At 32.1% G+C, this 15,172-nt stretch overlaps 1 protein-coding gene across 11 annotated transcripts in view; it reads left to right on the top strand.

Annotated features, from left to right (window-relative positions):
* Positions 1 to 15,172, top strand: part of CAPS2 (calcyphosine 2) — a 40,444-nt gene that overhangs the window by 1,295 nt on the left and 23,977 nt on the right. For 3 of the 11 annotated variants that reach the window (XM_023520936.1, XM_023520965.1, XM_011374470.2), the window contains 7 exons: positions 1,141 to 1,249; positions 4,083 to 4,132; positions 6,207 to 6,252; positions 7,727 to 7,903; positions 10,140 to 10,262; positions 12,395 to 12,462; positions 13,622 to 13,741. In XM_023520936.1, the coding sequence (XP_023376704.1) occupies positions 1,160 to 1,249; positions 4,083 to 4,132; positions 6,207 to 6,252; positions 7,727 to 7,903; positions 10,140 to 10,262; positions 12,395 to 12,462; positions 13,622 to 13,741 (674 nt within the window). In that variant the 5' untranslated portion in view covers positions 1,141 to 1,159. Of the gene's footprint in view, positions 1 to 73; positions 158 to 1,140; positions 1,250 to 4,082; positions 4,133 to 6,206; positions 6,253 to 6,338; positions 6,458 to 7,726; positions 7,904 to 10,139; positions 10,263 to 10,724; positions 10,856 to 12,394; positions 12,463 to 13,621; positions 13,742 to 15,172 lie in introns of those variants that run through there. The other 8 variants (XM_023520943.1, XM_023520950.1, XM_011374476.2 and 5 more) reach the window with 7 other exon arrangements.

Genomic DNA, 15,172 nt, shown 5'->3' with positions numbered 1-15,172 from the left:
TTATGGATTGGATTTGATCAACTTATTCTTTGCTTTCCATCACGTTCTGATTTGATATATGCAACAGTCTAATCACTAATATTGCTGGTCAAGAGAGAAGTAATGATAATTGGAAATGGAAATAATCATCCTTTAAAAAAAATGAGAAAAGTGGGAGGTAAGTTTACTCCATTTTGGTAGCACTAAGGATACTATGGTAGACTTGGATCTGTTGTCAGCGATGTTCATTGCATGCTAGCAGTAACCTCTCATGAGTTGCAGCAGTTTGGGCAGAGACAGACACAACTGAGGTGGACCTGAAAATCTGAGGGTTTAAATTTTGTTGTTTTTATTATTTGCAAATGAATTGTAGTAGTTTAAAATGACCTATAGTGATTTGAAGTGGCTGTAGTAGTTACTGAGGTCCAAATAGTTGTGTGGCTGATGTGTGGAGAAAATCACCTAGCTGATTGTTCAACATCCTTGTCTCAACTTGGGTTTGTTGGCCACTAATCATCATGGCAAATACAATAGCCATGATCACAAGCAAACAACAACACAGATTTCTCGTCTTACAGATCTAGAGGTCAGACATAAAATTGAGGTGTTAACAAAGCTGTATTCCTTCTGGAAGTGCTAGGGAAGAATCCCTTCCTTGCGTCTTCTAGCTTCTTGAGGCTGCTCATGACCTCTCCCTCCATTTTCAAAGCCAGCTGCATAGCACCTTTGTTCCTTTCTGACCTGTGCTCCCATCCTTACATCTTCTCTGTCTCACTCTGATCATCCCGTGACCCTTTTCTAAGAACCCTGGCGATTACATTGGACCCACTAGACTAAAGCAGGACAACCCGCAATCTCAAAACGTTTAACTTAATCACATTTGAAAAGTCCTTTATGTCATGGAAGGTAACATATTCATAAGGTCTGATGATTAGGACCTTGTGATGGATATATGGGGGGGTCATTATTCAGACTAGTATTTGCCCCACAAATGTTGTCTCACATATTGTAATTGCTCCACAAATAGTTAACTTTGGTGAAAGAAGTAAAAGTGATGGACCATGCGATTTCTTCCTATGTTGCATTATTATGTAGTTTGTATGATTTATTTAAAATTAGAGTAAGAATTATCATCTTTTGTATATTTTATCTTTTTCAAAGTATACTGCTCAATAAATACATGAACTTGATGGATTTAGAGGTTAAAGGAGTTGCCACCTCTCCTAGCAATCAAATTCAGTCATTCTCTGGAAGAAAGAAACCACTGCAGGTATGTGTGCTATATAATTCCTCTCTTGTAGAATGATTCACTGAATAATTTTGACTCTTTTCTTCATATTATTTTGGCTGCTTATATTCACAAATATTTAAGATTAATATTTCTGTGCTTTGAAGAATTAAACCACTAAAATGGAAGATAATCATTACTTGAAAATTATCACTGCTTGTATTAGTTTTATTTTTAAAAATTAAGCTTGTTGTTACTGTTTTCTTATGATTATTTAAAACTCATCCGTGTATGTCTGCAGAAAATATAAAAAAGTAAAAATAGTAGAAAGAAGTAAAAATGTCAAGTTATATTTTGTACTAGTCAGATTGTAAGAGAACCTGGGCTTCTATTATTAGGACTTTTATTCTTCCCACCCTTCATAATTTCACTTTTGTGTATATCAGAGATTAAGTTAAGTGCATGTTTAAAGCTACTTTGTTTTTGTATCTACCACATAATTAGATAGACATAAATTTTAGTTTAGAAATACATAAAAAGGATGTATGTTTCCTTGCTGTTCTTTTTCCAAATATTGAATGCTTATGCTTGTCAGTAACCATAATAAACATTTCGAGAACTTATATCACTTAATTCTTACAATAAATCTTTGAGGTAGGTATTATTTTTAACCTTCTTTTAGATATGGAGGAACTGAGACTCTTAGAGATTAAGTGATTTGCCAGGAGTTTGAACTTCAGTTCTGACTTCGAGATCTGTATTCTTAGCTCTGTGTTCAGTCATCTTTCTTATATGAATGAGTTGGTGCTTTGGGGATCTTATGGTTCACAATATTATGGGTTAAATCTGAATTCTCTGATAATTTGAATCAAAGCAATCTTTCTTATTAGTCAAAAATATCAAGTACAGTATCACAGTCTTCCCACTGATTGATTATAATATTATTGAGGCTTCAACTTTTTTCCTGGTTGCTAGGAAAAGCTCAAGGTTTAAGCTCTTAAAAAATGATTTCTAAAATTAACATTTCCTGCCCAGATATATCTTTCTTTAAGTCTTAATGCCTTTATCTCCCTATTAGGAAGATCTAGCTTTGGGGGACAAGTTCATGTTTATTTTAGAACTCTTATTCCTTAAGAAAAAAATAGTATTAGATATCCAGGTTATTGTTTCTTAGAGAGTTTATCAACAAAGTATCAATATTATATTTATCAGTACCATTTCTAGCATGTTCTAAAAGCTGGAATTAAAAGCAAGAAATAATACATAAACTTTGTAAAGTGGTACTTAATGCTTCAAATATCATTACAAACATCAACTGATAGATACTTGTAGGAAATAAAACTAAAAAAAAAGCTGTTCAGCTCACTAATAATTAAAGGAATGAAAATTAACATAATGATTTACCTTTATGCCTCTATCAAATTAAGGGAAAATGTGAATTGAAGATAGTCAGAACTAGAGTTGATGAATTATAAATTGGCACCACATTTTTAGAAATGAAATTGGCAATGTGTATTGAACTACCAAAGTTTTCAAATTATTTAATGCTAATATAATTCCATTCCTGGTAATCTGTCCTATGGGAATAATCCAAAATCTAGAAAAAGCCAAGTGAAAAAGAAAGGGATTTTTTTAAAGTATGTTTTTTTAAATAGTGAATCAAATATGGAAAAATATATAGCAATTGAGGAATATTAGATAAATTATGGTACAACCTTTAGCTAGAATATTATATAGATATAAAAATGATCATTTAAAGTAGTAACATAGAAATAACTCATAATAAAAGATTGCAAAAACAGTATACATACCATTATAAAAATGTTGAAGCCAATTTGGTGGTAGCCAATCCAGAATAAATATAAATTAGTCTATAAATCCTTCGGCCAATCCAGAATATGAAATTGTGCTAGCCAAGCCAAAATAAGGATAAATTATAGTTTATAAATCCCTTGGCTCAGGAGTCAGCAAACTATGGCCCAGCTCTGTTTCTGTAAATAAAGTTTTATTGGAACACAGCCATACTCATTTATTTATGAATTATCTGGGTATTCTCATTATGACAGCAGAGTGGAGGGGGTGGTTGTGGCAGAGACTCCATCGCCCATGAAGCCAAAAATATTTACTACCTGGCCTTTTATTTAAAATGTTGGATTATTTATGTCCTGTCTTTTTTTTTTTTTAATAGATTTTATTTTTTATAACAGTTTTAGGTTCATAGCAAAATTCAGTGGAAGGTACAGAGATTTCCTGTATACCCCACCGAAACCACACATGAATAGCCTCTCCCCATTAATAACCTTCCCCACCAAAGCGGTACATTTGTTGCAACTGATGAACCGACATGACACATCATTATCACTCACAGTTCATAGATTACATTAGAGTTAACTCTTTATGTTCTACATTTTATAGGAGTAGACAAATTTATAGTGACATGTATACAACTTCAGCACAAGTTGTTCCTCTTGGCTGAAGCGATTTTCTCCCTTCTCTTCATCTGGCTAACTCCTATTTATCCTTTAGAACTCCATTTAAAGGTTACTGCTTTGTTTTTGTATAGAATTCCTCAATTCCCTAGACTAAGTTGGGTACACACGCTATGTTTAGCTATTCTGTCATAGTGCTTACTTTTCATATTATTGTTTGAGTAAATGTCTTCTCCAGCAGACAGAGTGCTATGTGGGTAGGCATTATCTATGTTGCTTATCATCCTATTTCTGTGTCTCAAGGACAGTAAAGGGATTAATAAATATTTATTATATAAAACTTACTGAGAAAAGTTATAATTAGACTTATTGCATTGACTCATTGCTTATTTTTTAAAGTAAAAATAAAAGGTATATGTGTACTGATTCTTTTTTTTTAATTGAAGAAAGAATGGACTTCCAAATCATGGGCAATGCAGAATCCTTGTCTACCTGTGTAAGTTATATTTCTTCATGTTTGAGCTGTATAATGGGCACATATTTATAATACACTGACAGGTAAAAAAGAAGGCAAAATTATATACATATAGTTATAATTGTGAACCACAGAAAAATTTATATGTATATGGATGGCCTGAAAATTACTATGCCAAAATTAAAGTGGCTCTTGTGATAGTATAGTAGGATTAAAGGTAATACTTCTCTTGTTTATTTTATTTTATTTAACATTATTAATATATTTTTCTGAAAAAGTTAAATGTTGCTTTATTTAGAATATTCAGCTAAGTGCATTTATTTAAGAATATCTACAATTTTTCATTTTATAACTAGGATAGTCAAAATGAATTTGATGAATTTTTCATTTTATAACTAGGATAGTCAAAATGAACTTTATCTGAACTTTTATCTTGAAGAATATGATAATTTTATCAGTGTTATTAAAATGATTTTATTTGGGACTAGAATATATTAATTTGTTTTATACTTCACATTTTTCCCTTTTAAAATTTGGAAGGATGTGATTTTTATATTCTTTCAAGTATTTTAGATTACAGAGCTTCTTGGAAATAGAAATAAAAAATTTAGGCTGAGCCATATGAAATCGACATTTTTATAGATTAAAAATGGGCAGATATCAGCAATTTCTTGTGGTTCTGCATAATAGGTACCTGTATGCTCATCTAGACAACCATAGAGCCAGGTGGAAGCACTAGATACTGAGTTTGTAATGGCCATCAATTGTGCACTGGTGAATGTTATTAACATAACATTTTTCCAAAAGTGTACTTTAAGTTTATTATAAATTTTAATTGTTAATTATAGATAAACTTAAGTATATTTTAAGTTGATTATAAATTTTACTGCTATAAAGGATGTGTAGCAAGCAACTTACAAATACTAATAAAATATATAAACTTTTCATTGTCAATTCCATATAGCCAATAGATTCACAGAAAAATTTCTCTGTTTTTTTTTTTTTGCCAAACTCTTGTATCTGTAGCTAAGCTATCTTGTATCTGTAGCTAAGCTATGGTTGTAATTGATGAACTAGTGTAGTTCCAGCATTAATGTTGGTTGATATTTTCATTTGTAGTAGCACAAAGTGAGCGATTTCTTTGCTGTATCAAGAGGTAGTTTTGAATACTGGAACAATAATAGTTCCTCAGTTTTTTGTTATTCACGATGTAACAGTTAAGACATGATACACTTTTAGGTTTAATATGCACTATTGACATTTTCTCCACCCTTTTTTAAGTCTCAGAAATCAACAAAGTAATAAATCAAGTCCTGATTCATAGCATTTGCCCATTTCTGTGTAAATAATCCTACTGTGATTGATTTCAAGCTTTCAATGTAATATCAGTGAACACAGATTTGGAAGGAGATGTATGCCGTTATATTACCACACAGATACAATAGATATGAATAACCTTTAGGATACAGATAATAGTGAAGTATAGTAAAATCATTAAGAAGTGATGACTTTTGAGTATTTATTACCTTTGTTCTTTTCTTTTTTTCTAAAAGGCACTGCCATCTTTATTTAACAGACGAAGAAGACAAGATTGATAAAAGTTATGTGATTTGCCCAAAGTGACAAAGCTATTGCCAAGCGAAGTCTTAATTTGGCTTAAGCTTTTAAATTTTATAAATACTGTTCTTTACCATTATGTAAGATTGTTTGTATAGGGCATAGTTTAAGTCCTAAAAAAATAATTATTTCCTATACTGGAAGAGAGTTAATTCAAAGATAATAAGATAGAAGAAAATAAAGCATTAAAACGTCATTAATTAACGCCACTGATTAAATTTCTGCTATAGTTATTACTTTTGTTGTTAATATAACTTATTTAATTATAAGTGTATAGAATTTTATTTTTAATAATATTTTGTTAATAGTCAGCTCAAAAAACACCGAATGTTTAACAGAAACTTATCAGAGATGGTAGGAACCGGTACACAATTGGCTTCAGTGTACTTTTTTATATAAAATGCAGCATATATGATTTGTAACTATTACAATAAGTCTCATTTTTAAAATTATGAGATGCATAGATTATTTCTTTCAGGGTCCCACGACTTGATTTGGGAAGCCTTGTTGGTTCTGATGATGAGGTAATTTTTACTTGGTATTTAATGTAATAACATTTGAACACAGCATTACATATAGCATATAGTAAGTATTTAATTTTATTTTTAAGGTGATTTTTCATATATTCCACTTAGTACAGCGCATATTCATTTCGACCCACCAAATTCATCTCTTGATTGGGTCACATCATGTCAAATACCATATACTCAGCATCATCTAAATTAAATGGTTAGTATTTATTTCTTATTACCATCATTCAAAATCATAGTTTGCATTTTAGCATTGTATTTAATCCAGAAATTTCATTATGTTCAGTCTATATTTTATCCGATCTAAGCATTTTATATATTAACATCCCAAACAATAATGTTGGTGAAATAATTTTACTTTGTTTTACGTTTTTTTTCTCCCATAGAATGATATTTTTTAAATGCCTTACAAAATTGATAAAGTACACATTTATCCTAATAGGAAATCTAGGAATTTAAACATTATGGCAGACTATTAGATCAGATCTTACTAGTTGAAAAATATAAGACTGATCTTTTGGAAACATAACTCCGACTTTAGGCTGCTAGTATACTATGGAATAAATAAATAGCTCTACTAATTCCAAGTGATCTCCTTGGGACATATTTCTTCTTTACACAATGTGTTTTATTTCATGTTATGAACACAAGTTCTGGCCAGTAATCTATGAGTTAGGACTTGCTTTTCTGTCTTGGTTAGTCTTTCTCATCAAACTGGCCCTATTCGGGTTCTCCTCAGCCTCATTTTGGATAAAACACACCGGTAGTACCCTAATCTGTATCAGGCTATAGTTTTCACTAAAGCTTTGCCTCCTCCTTCTCCTTTGTGTTAAACTTGGATAATATCAACAGTTTTTAATGGTTGTACTGGCTTTATGTTCCTTTTGGAGTGGCTGTCCCTCTCTGGGCCAATATGTGTGCCCTAGTGTTTGCTTAATACTTCTTTTAGATTTGTCTTACCTACTGTCTCTATTATCTCTCACTCCTATGGAAATACAGAAGGGAACCAAATAATGCCAGAAGGGAGAACATCTTAATGTTCTGGAAGTGGCAACCAGTGCTTCTTAGTATTAGTGATCTCCAATTCCTAATATTCTAGAGGAAATGATTGACAATGGAGTTTTTCTGGAGCAAGAAAAAAGGCCTATCTAAAACTCCTAAAAAGAAAGAAAAGTTTTTTGTCCTTTCGAATTATTTTAGAAGCAGGACTGAATTTTATTAGGAAACAAGGCAGAGGCTGACTAGTATTTAAGTCCAGCACCCATTCTGAACAGTTCTGTCTGCTCTGATTGCTACATGATGCTTTACAGCTAAATGTTTTAACTATCTCCTATTTAGACCATAGATGTCGTGGTCTATCTTTTAGGCATAAATGCTAAGGTAAATGATAAACCTGTTAATGTTAATAAGAAAAATTAATATTTTGATTTTTTTCTAGTGGATAGCATACTTTTTCTTTTACCTCTAGGAGGAAGACATAATACCCGAAAATTTGCCGGCATCAGCAGGCAAATATAAACTAAAGTGTCAGCAATATAAGACTGAAATGAAAGAAGGATATAAATGGTATAGTCAGAGAAATGCAGAAAAGACAAAATCAAATATCACACATGAACAGTCTCCAAGAAACAAGATAGATGACATGGTAATGTATAATGTTTTATAAAATTTGAATGAAATTTAAAAAGAGTCCACTCATAATAGAAACATCTCTTTGTCTGCTATATCTTACTGTTAATCATAATAGGTATAATAGCTAACATTTATTTCTAAGTGCCAGAGATTATTTTAAGGATTTTACTTACATTAACTAGTTTATTTTTCACAATAGCCCTAAAGGGTTATTATCACAATCTTTGGATGTGAAAACTCTACTCATATGACCTGATCATGTTTTCTCTGTTGGAAATTTTTCACTTGCCTTGGATTGGAATTAAGACATTGTACAGTATAGTTGTTTTTGATGTAGCTGTCTTGACTCTTGATCTCATAGTCTAAATATTAAAGTTGAAAAGTGGTTTCAGACTTTCTAGTGATGCTGTTTTATTCTAAAACTGTCATTACTCTATGATTATGTTCTGTCTCATTTTGAGAGATGTTTTTTAATATCATGAATTGTTAGAATTGTGACACTTTCATTTAGTATTAATTAGGTATAAATTCACCATTTTGAATATATTAGGTATAAATTCACCATTTTGAGCAAAGTAAACATAATACGTCTAATGGCTTTTCATAAGCTTACAGGAAAAATTGTGAATTTTGGAAATAAAATTTTGGAAACACAGTTTTATGATACGACTGGCCATAAAGAAGAGAACAGTTGAATACAATTCTTGATGCAGTTAACTTTTTATAAGAGTAATGTATTTTCAAGGAAGTTTGATAGTTGTATTTGCTTATCATTTTCCAATAGGTAAGAAAAGATTAATTTATAAGAAAGTGTGGCATATCAGCTATTTTTCCTAATTCATGTAGGAATTATCTAGAACTAACTAAATCACATGATGTTTAGCTGAAAGAATAACAAAAGTTATGGGATTATTAGGTTTTCTTTATATTAAAATGAATTTCTCAGATCCAAACAATGTACACAAATATAATAATCAAGTATATATAATAGTAGACAGGATAATTTCACATCCCTTTCACATCTATAAGACTCTGGATAGATTTTGAAGGGAGGGCTGAAAATATTTGCTAATGGATTGGTTGTAGGCTTGAGGGAAAGAGAGGATGAAGAATGACTCTAAGGCTTTTGGCCGGAGCAATTGGAAGAGTAGGGTAAACCACAAGCAAGTCTGGTTTGAGGAGGAAAAATTTGAGATATCATGTAGCAATGTCACCGAGACCCTTTTGTAAGGTTAAAAACAAGCTGGAACAAAATAAAATGCTTTTGAAAGTTTCTTCCAACTTAAACATTATGCAGAGCTTTATGCTTGAAAGAAAATCTGACAAATATATTAGCAAGTAAATAAATAAAAGTAGAAAATGTCTTCATAAGTTGATTTCCCAATAGTTAATATTTAAACAAGATTCATCATTCATTCATTGAATAGATATTTATCAAGTGCTTACAGTTTGTAGTCCTGTTCTGGCACCAGGGATACTGCAATAAAAACGACAATCAGGATTCCTGCCTCCATGGTATTTACAGCAGTAGAGGTAGGCAATGGATCACAAACAAATGTATAATAAAATTTTATGTAGCAATCAAAGGTCATGCAGACAGAGTAGAGTATGAAGATGGACTTTTCAAGGAAGGTCTAAATTAAGAACGAATCCTGGGGGAAAAAATCTTTTGAAATCTATTAAATTTTTGACAGGTGCTATCCTATTGGGACACTTTTTTTTTTGTTAAGGGAATATAAGCACATCTTACATTCAAAGAAAAATTTAGTGTTTATCTCTTTAGGATCCCAAAGGATCTTTTTCCTCAAAAGATGCACCCCATCTTTTAGTAATTTACCTCTGAATTTTATTATAGAAAGAAGTGGGCATGCCTGCATTTATTAACTTTATAAAGACTCAAAGGAACAATGATAGTTATAATAGTTACTATGTTTTATTTAATGTTTATGGTATGTCAGGTGCTTTTATAAGTGTTGGACATGTGTCATCTTATTTAATCTCTTTATGTATGTGTTTGTGAAGTAGTTACTATTATTAATTCCCATTTTCCTGGGTAAGCCAAGGCACAAAGAGGTCATCTAGCTAGAAAGTGGAAAAGATTCCAACAAGAAATCTGATTTTCAGAGTCTGTACTGTTAACCCCTACACAAATAATCACTGACGTGCTCAGTGGTTACATAATCCTTTATTTTGTTAAAAAGATATTCTAAGTATGTGTATGAGAGTTTATTTATTGCTTTCACACATAGTATGTACAAAGAGAAGAAGAAATCACGGATGATCTTACAACTCTGGATAGAAAAGCCCTCTTACAACAGGGTTATGCAGACAACCCTTATAATACACTGCAGAATACAAGAAAATCTGACTCTGTAAGTTATCATTATTTTTACTTATTTGTTACATCATTGAGATAATTTGCCCTCTAAGAGTCTACAACTTACAATTGAATAAATTTCAACAACTGAATTTGGAATGAAGTGAACATACGTTAATGTGCAAATTGAGTCCTCATTTTTACAAATGACTGATATTTGGTATATTATTTACGGTGGAGAAATTGTCTTGAATATGTGACAGTTTGTAAAAATTTAGTTTATACTGTTGCAAATGTTAATTGGCTGCTATTTATATCAGTGGGCTTATTTGGCATCGCTCCTCCTACTAAAGTAGTCTGGTTATTTTTTTGAAAGTCATAAGCTAATAAAACTAGAGAAATTCAGATCAGTTAAAGAAAAGAACAGGAATAAAGTAAACTTTCTTTAGGAAAAGGAAACGAAACTCTAGATTCTCAATATTAACTACATTAATTGTCTTCTCTACAGAATCAATTATATTGTTTGATGAGCATTACTTAGATCAGTTCTGGTACAAATAGATGATAACACCATTTCTGTAGTGTCCTGGGGTATTCAGACCAAGCTGTGTGAAGTGGGAGTCCACTGGTCACCCCAGATACTCCCAGGTAATTAATATCTTAGGCACAACTGTAATGGATTGATGGAATACCTATGTGTGTTGGCTCAAAAGTTGGGCAAACTCTGGTTTAGATAGCCTAAATAATAACAAAGCAATGCGGATTTATCCAGTTACATTATCATTGTCACTGAGGTAAAATTCAATATATATTATTTGGATCACACTCATCCAGAATCACTATCTTCTGACTCGATAGCAATATGTAATCAATCTCGACCAGATGGTCTGATTTTCTGTGGATGTCCCAAGTTGCTAATTTGCTATAATTCTTTTATTAAAACCACATACACATTATTTTCTAAGCTATTATCATTTAGATATTTATGCTAAGTAGAATAAAGAATATTAGGAAAATCATTCTAAAAATAAAGAAGCTACTTTATAAGGCAAAATAGTGTCCCAAATAAGGCTTTTTTGATATGTCTAAAGTTATACTTGAAATGCATGTCACCAATACATAAGGCCCATTGGATAGATTTCTCTTCCTTACAATTACTTTATCAGTGACAATATATTTAAATTCACTACCAAGTACATTTCATGTGATTGTGGTAGCACTCATTTATCTGCGTTTTTCAAGGAGATGTGAATAAACTTTGAATGCATCAAAAATTAGTATTGATTTATTTTTAAAATTTAGGTGACAAATTTTTAATTTAATTTTAAACTACTGAAGTGAACAACAGAAGCAGTGAGCTGTGGTTTTTATGTCCATATCTTGTAGTTTGTTTGTCATTTTTCAATGTAATCACATTCTTTGTGTCAGTGTGACTTCTGCTTCTAACATGATTTATAGTTACAGAGAGTTCTAAATCAATGTGCCTGAGGGTGGGTCTAACCTTTCCTTCAAACTATAAGCCACCATAAACGTCAACACTCAAGGTGGGCTTTCTGCATGGGCTCTATATTCATTAATCTCATCTCTTTTGCTTCTTTCTGGGTTTTATATCTACGTTCAGGCTGATCTTTTTTGTATATAATTTTAATGTTTATAGTTAGTGCCCACTTTCTGAGTCACATTTGATATAAAATGCACCTTGCTTTACTTATAATTTACACAGTTTTTCTAACTTTTTAATTGCTATTTTATATTTATTACTAAACAACAACATTATAAAGTGTCACCAGTTTAGAAAACACAAGATGCAGTTCTATATGAAATGATATACACTTTATATGGGGCATATTTGGATGTGTGAAGTATACATCTTAAATTTCTACTAAACAAAAATCTAAATTCAATAGTAGACTAACATTTAAAAGATTGTGCCCAAATTTTCCAGATTTCTTAGGAGCTTCTACTTTTGATTAAGTATTAATGGATTATATGCATGGAAAAAATTATTATCCTTTTAATGGTAGGAGGTGTTTGTTTGTTCTTTTAGATTTTTGATACAAGGTTGAATAATTCCAATTCAGTTCCAGCCTCATGTACTGTGAATGGTTTATATTTTGGGCTCTTGTGTTAACTGTAGTGTTATTCTGCTTAATAGGCGATGAGATTTTCTTTATTTTCTCTTTTTAGGAAATTGTGGCTGCTGAGAAGAAGAAGCAGACTGTTGCAGAGCAAGTGATGATAGACCAATTATCTAGGTGAGTGTTAGTAACAGATAACGGAAATCCACTGAGAAAGTTTTTGTTAAAATTTCTTTTTTGTGCATGACAACCCATATCTTTGGTCAATCAATAAGTTACTAACTCAGAGGTTCCCCAACTTTCTCTGTTCGATGTACTCAGAGTGTGTTAGTAATTTTTTCACAGCCCTTGTAGGCCAATAGAAGTACCCATCAGTTCTATTTAAGTGTTTTTGTCTAAAAAAGTAATGAGCATTTACTTCATAACAACTTAATGGCTATTTGAAAAAAATTATACACATAAATGGAAAGAAAATGTTTTTCTTCTTAAATAGGCATATTTACTTACTAATGAGATATAAGCACTTTTTGCGCACTGCACAGTCTCTCAAACCTTAGAATTGTTTAGGATGTGGCCATCCTCACTTTCTATTCCACATGGCACTTGTTCTTTAAAACAAGACAATAGAAAATCCAGTTTTGCAAAGATGTGACATCACTGAAGGAGAGTAGCATGATATTTTCTTGAAACTGTAAATTACCTTGAGCAAGTAATTCATGTGGTATTTAATAAATATCAAATATCACTGTGTTTCCCTCAAAAATTAAAAGTATACCACAGCGTCCCTGTGAGTTCCCTGTGGCACCCCACAGTGACTTGGTACACAGTTTGGAAACTTGCTCTAACTATAAGAATTGTAAAACTTTATCTGAGTTTCATAACCCTTGGAAAACTATGTAGATTTTAGCATGCTGTGCTAAATTGCATGACAACATGTGTATATTGCAGGATTTCAGAAGAAACTGGTAGTCTACGACTTCCTACGTCTTAAACTTAAGATGTAAAACTTAAGTTTAGCTATAAAAATGTTATTGTTTCATTAGGTGAGAGAGAGAATGATATTCTACATACATTTCAGTAAATTCTTTGAAATAATATACGTACAATCTTCAAAGTATCTCCTTCCATGATCTCATGAACTTACTTCATTTTTGTTTTCATCCCCACCATGCCATCACAAGGCGATTATTCATTTAATATCTGACAAATATATAATTCCGATAGCAGTGTAAATTTGCATTTCGTATATGGGATTTTCCATCTGTTTACAAATATGTGAATGCTAGCACAATTCATTATCCCATTTAATTGTCGAACTTTGTATTTTGCTGTGTAGGGCTGTAATCAGTGATCCAGAACAAAATGTAACCACGGAGAAACAAGGAAGTGCTCCTATCCTTCCAGAGTCGAACATAGCACCTCTTCGAGTTAGGAAACGAACCCTACATGAAACAAAGTAAGAAGGCTTACTTATATAAAATGAAGATGTAATATGTTATAAATATATTTTTTAAATGTAATTTTGCGTCTAACTGAAAGGTTTTGCTTATTTTGCTTTTTTCTACACAAAGAGAAGTGGAATTTTTGGATTTTAGTTCCCAGTACTGCCACTTTAAGATACTGGGGAAAAGTTTGCCCTTGGGTATTCTCTTTGTAATTAGGAACAATGGCCACAACCTTAGGAGATACTGTATCTCTCTTCTCTCTCCTCCTGTATAAACTGTGCAGTATAGTAACTGAGACATTGGTATGTGCACAGTATATATTGGCTGAATCTCATTGATAAAATACATTCAAAGTTAGTGAGTGTTGTTTAAAAGTTATTGTTATTATTATTTATCTTTTATCTTTTATCTTTTAAAATCTTTGGGTTGGTATCGACTGTCACAGTCCTTCGGTGCATTCCACTTAAATTTCTCAACAACTTCTCTGACTACTGACATCCAGCCTTGGCTTTAAGAGACATAGAAAACCTACCAGTTCCTGCGGTAGCTTTTTATATTTTCAGACTGCTGTAATTGTCAGGCAGTACTTTCTTGTAACTTATCTTTTTGCCTTATTCTTATTTCCTGGAAACTTTTGTTTTCATACCTTTAAATACATGAAGGTGTCATGTATTAATTTCCTATTGCTGCTGTAAAAAATTATCCTAGACAGTGTTCTAAAACACTCAAATTTCTTCTCTTACAGATCTAGAGATCAGACATAAAATCAAGATGTTGACAGGGCTACATTCCTTCTGGAAGCTTCAGAGAAGAATCTGTTCCTTGCCTTTTTCAGCTTCTAGAGGCTGACTTCATTCCTTGGCTCATGGCCCCTTTTTCTATCTTCACAGCCAGCAATGGCTGGTTAAGTCTTTCTTGTGTGATGTCACTCTGACACTCCTTTCTGTAGACCCTTGTCCCTCTGCTTTTCTCTTATAAGGACCCTTGTGATTGCACTTTAGCCTACCTGGATATCCTGGATAATCTCTTCATCTCCAGATCTGTAATCCCATCTGCAAAGTCCTTTTATCATATCATATAAATGAGCATTTTACATGTTCTGAGGATTAGGATATGATATCTTTGGGCAGGGCATCATTTAGTTATCACATATCTACGTCTCTTTTTTTTTTAAAGAAAACTGTTTTTGAACTAAAACACATTCACACAGTGAACACGTTTTAGGTTTATAGCATAAGAATTTACACAACCCTAAAATACCAAGTTTCTAGAAGTAGAACATTATCTGTATCCCTCCCCCACCATGTGTTGTCTGCCAGTTACTAACCACGTCCTCTGCCATAGCAGGTTGACTTCTCTATCTCGATATTTTCGATTAACTGCCTGCTTATAAACTTAGATGAAATCACAAAATTTGGACTCTGTATCTGGCTTCTTTTGCT

This window comes from Pteropus vampyrus, unplaced genomic scaffold (genome assembly GCF_000151845.1).
Source record: "Pteropus vampyrus isolate Shadow unplaced genomic scaffold, Pvam_2.0 Scaffold9, whole genome shotgun sequence".
In the NCBI taxonomy this organism is placed as follows: Eukaryota; Metazoa; Chordata; class Mammalia; order Chiroptera; family Pteropodidae; genus Pteropus; species Pteropus vampyrus.
Note: the sequence above shows the minus strand (reverse complement) of the source record. Positions and strands in the feature narration are given on the sequence as shown.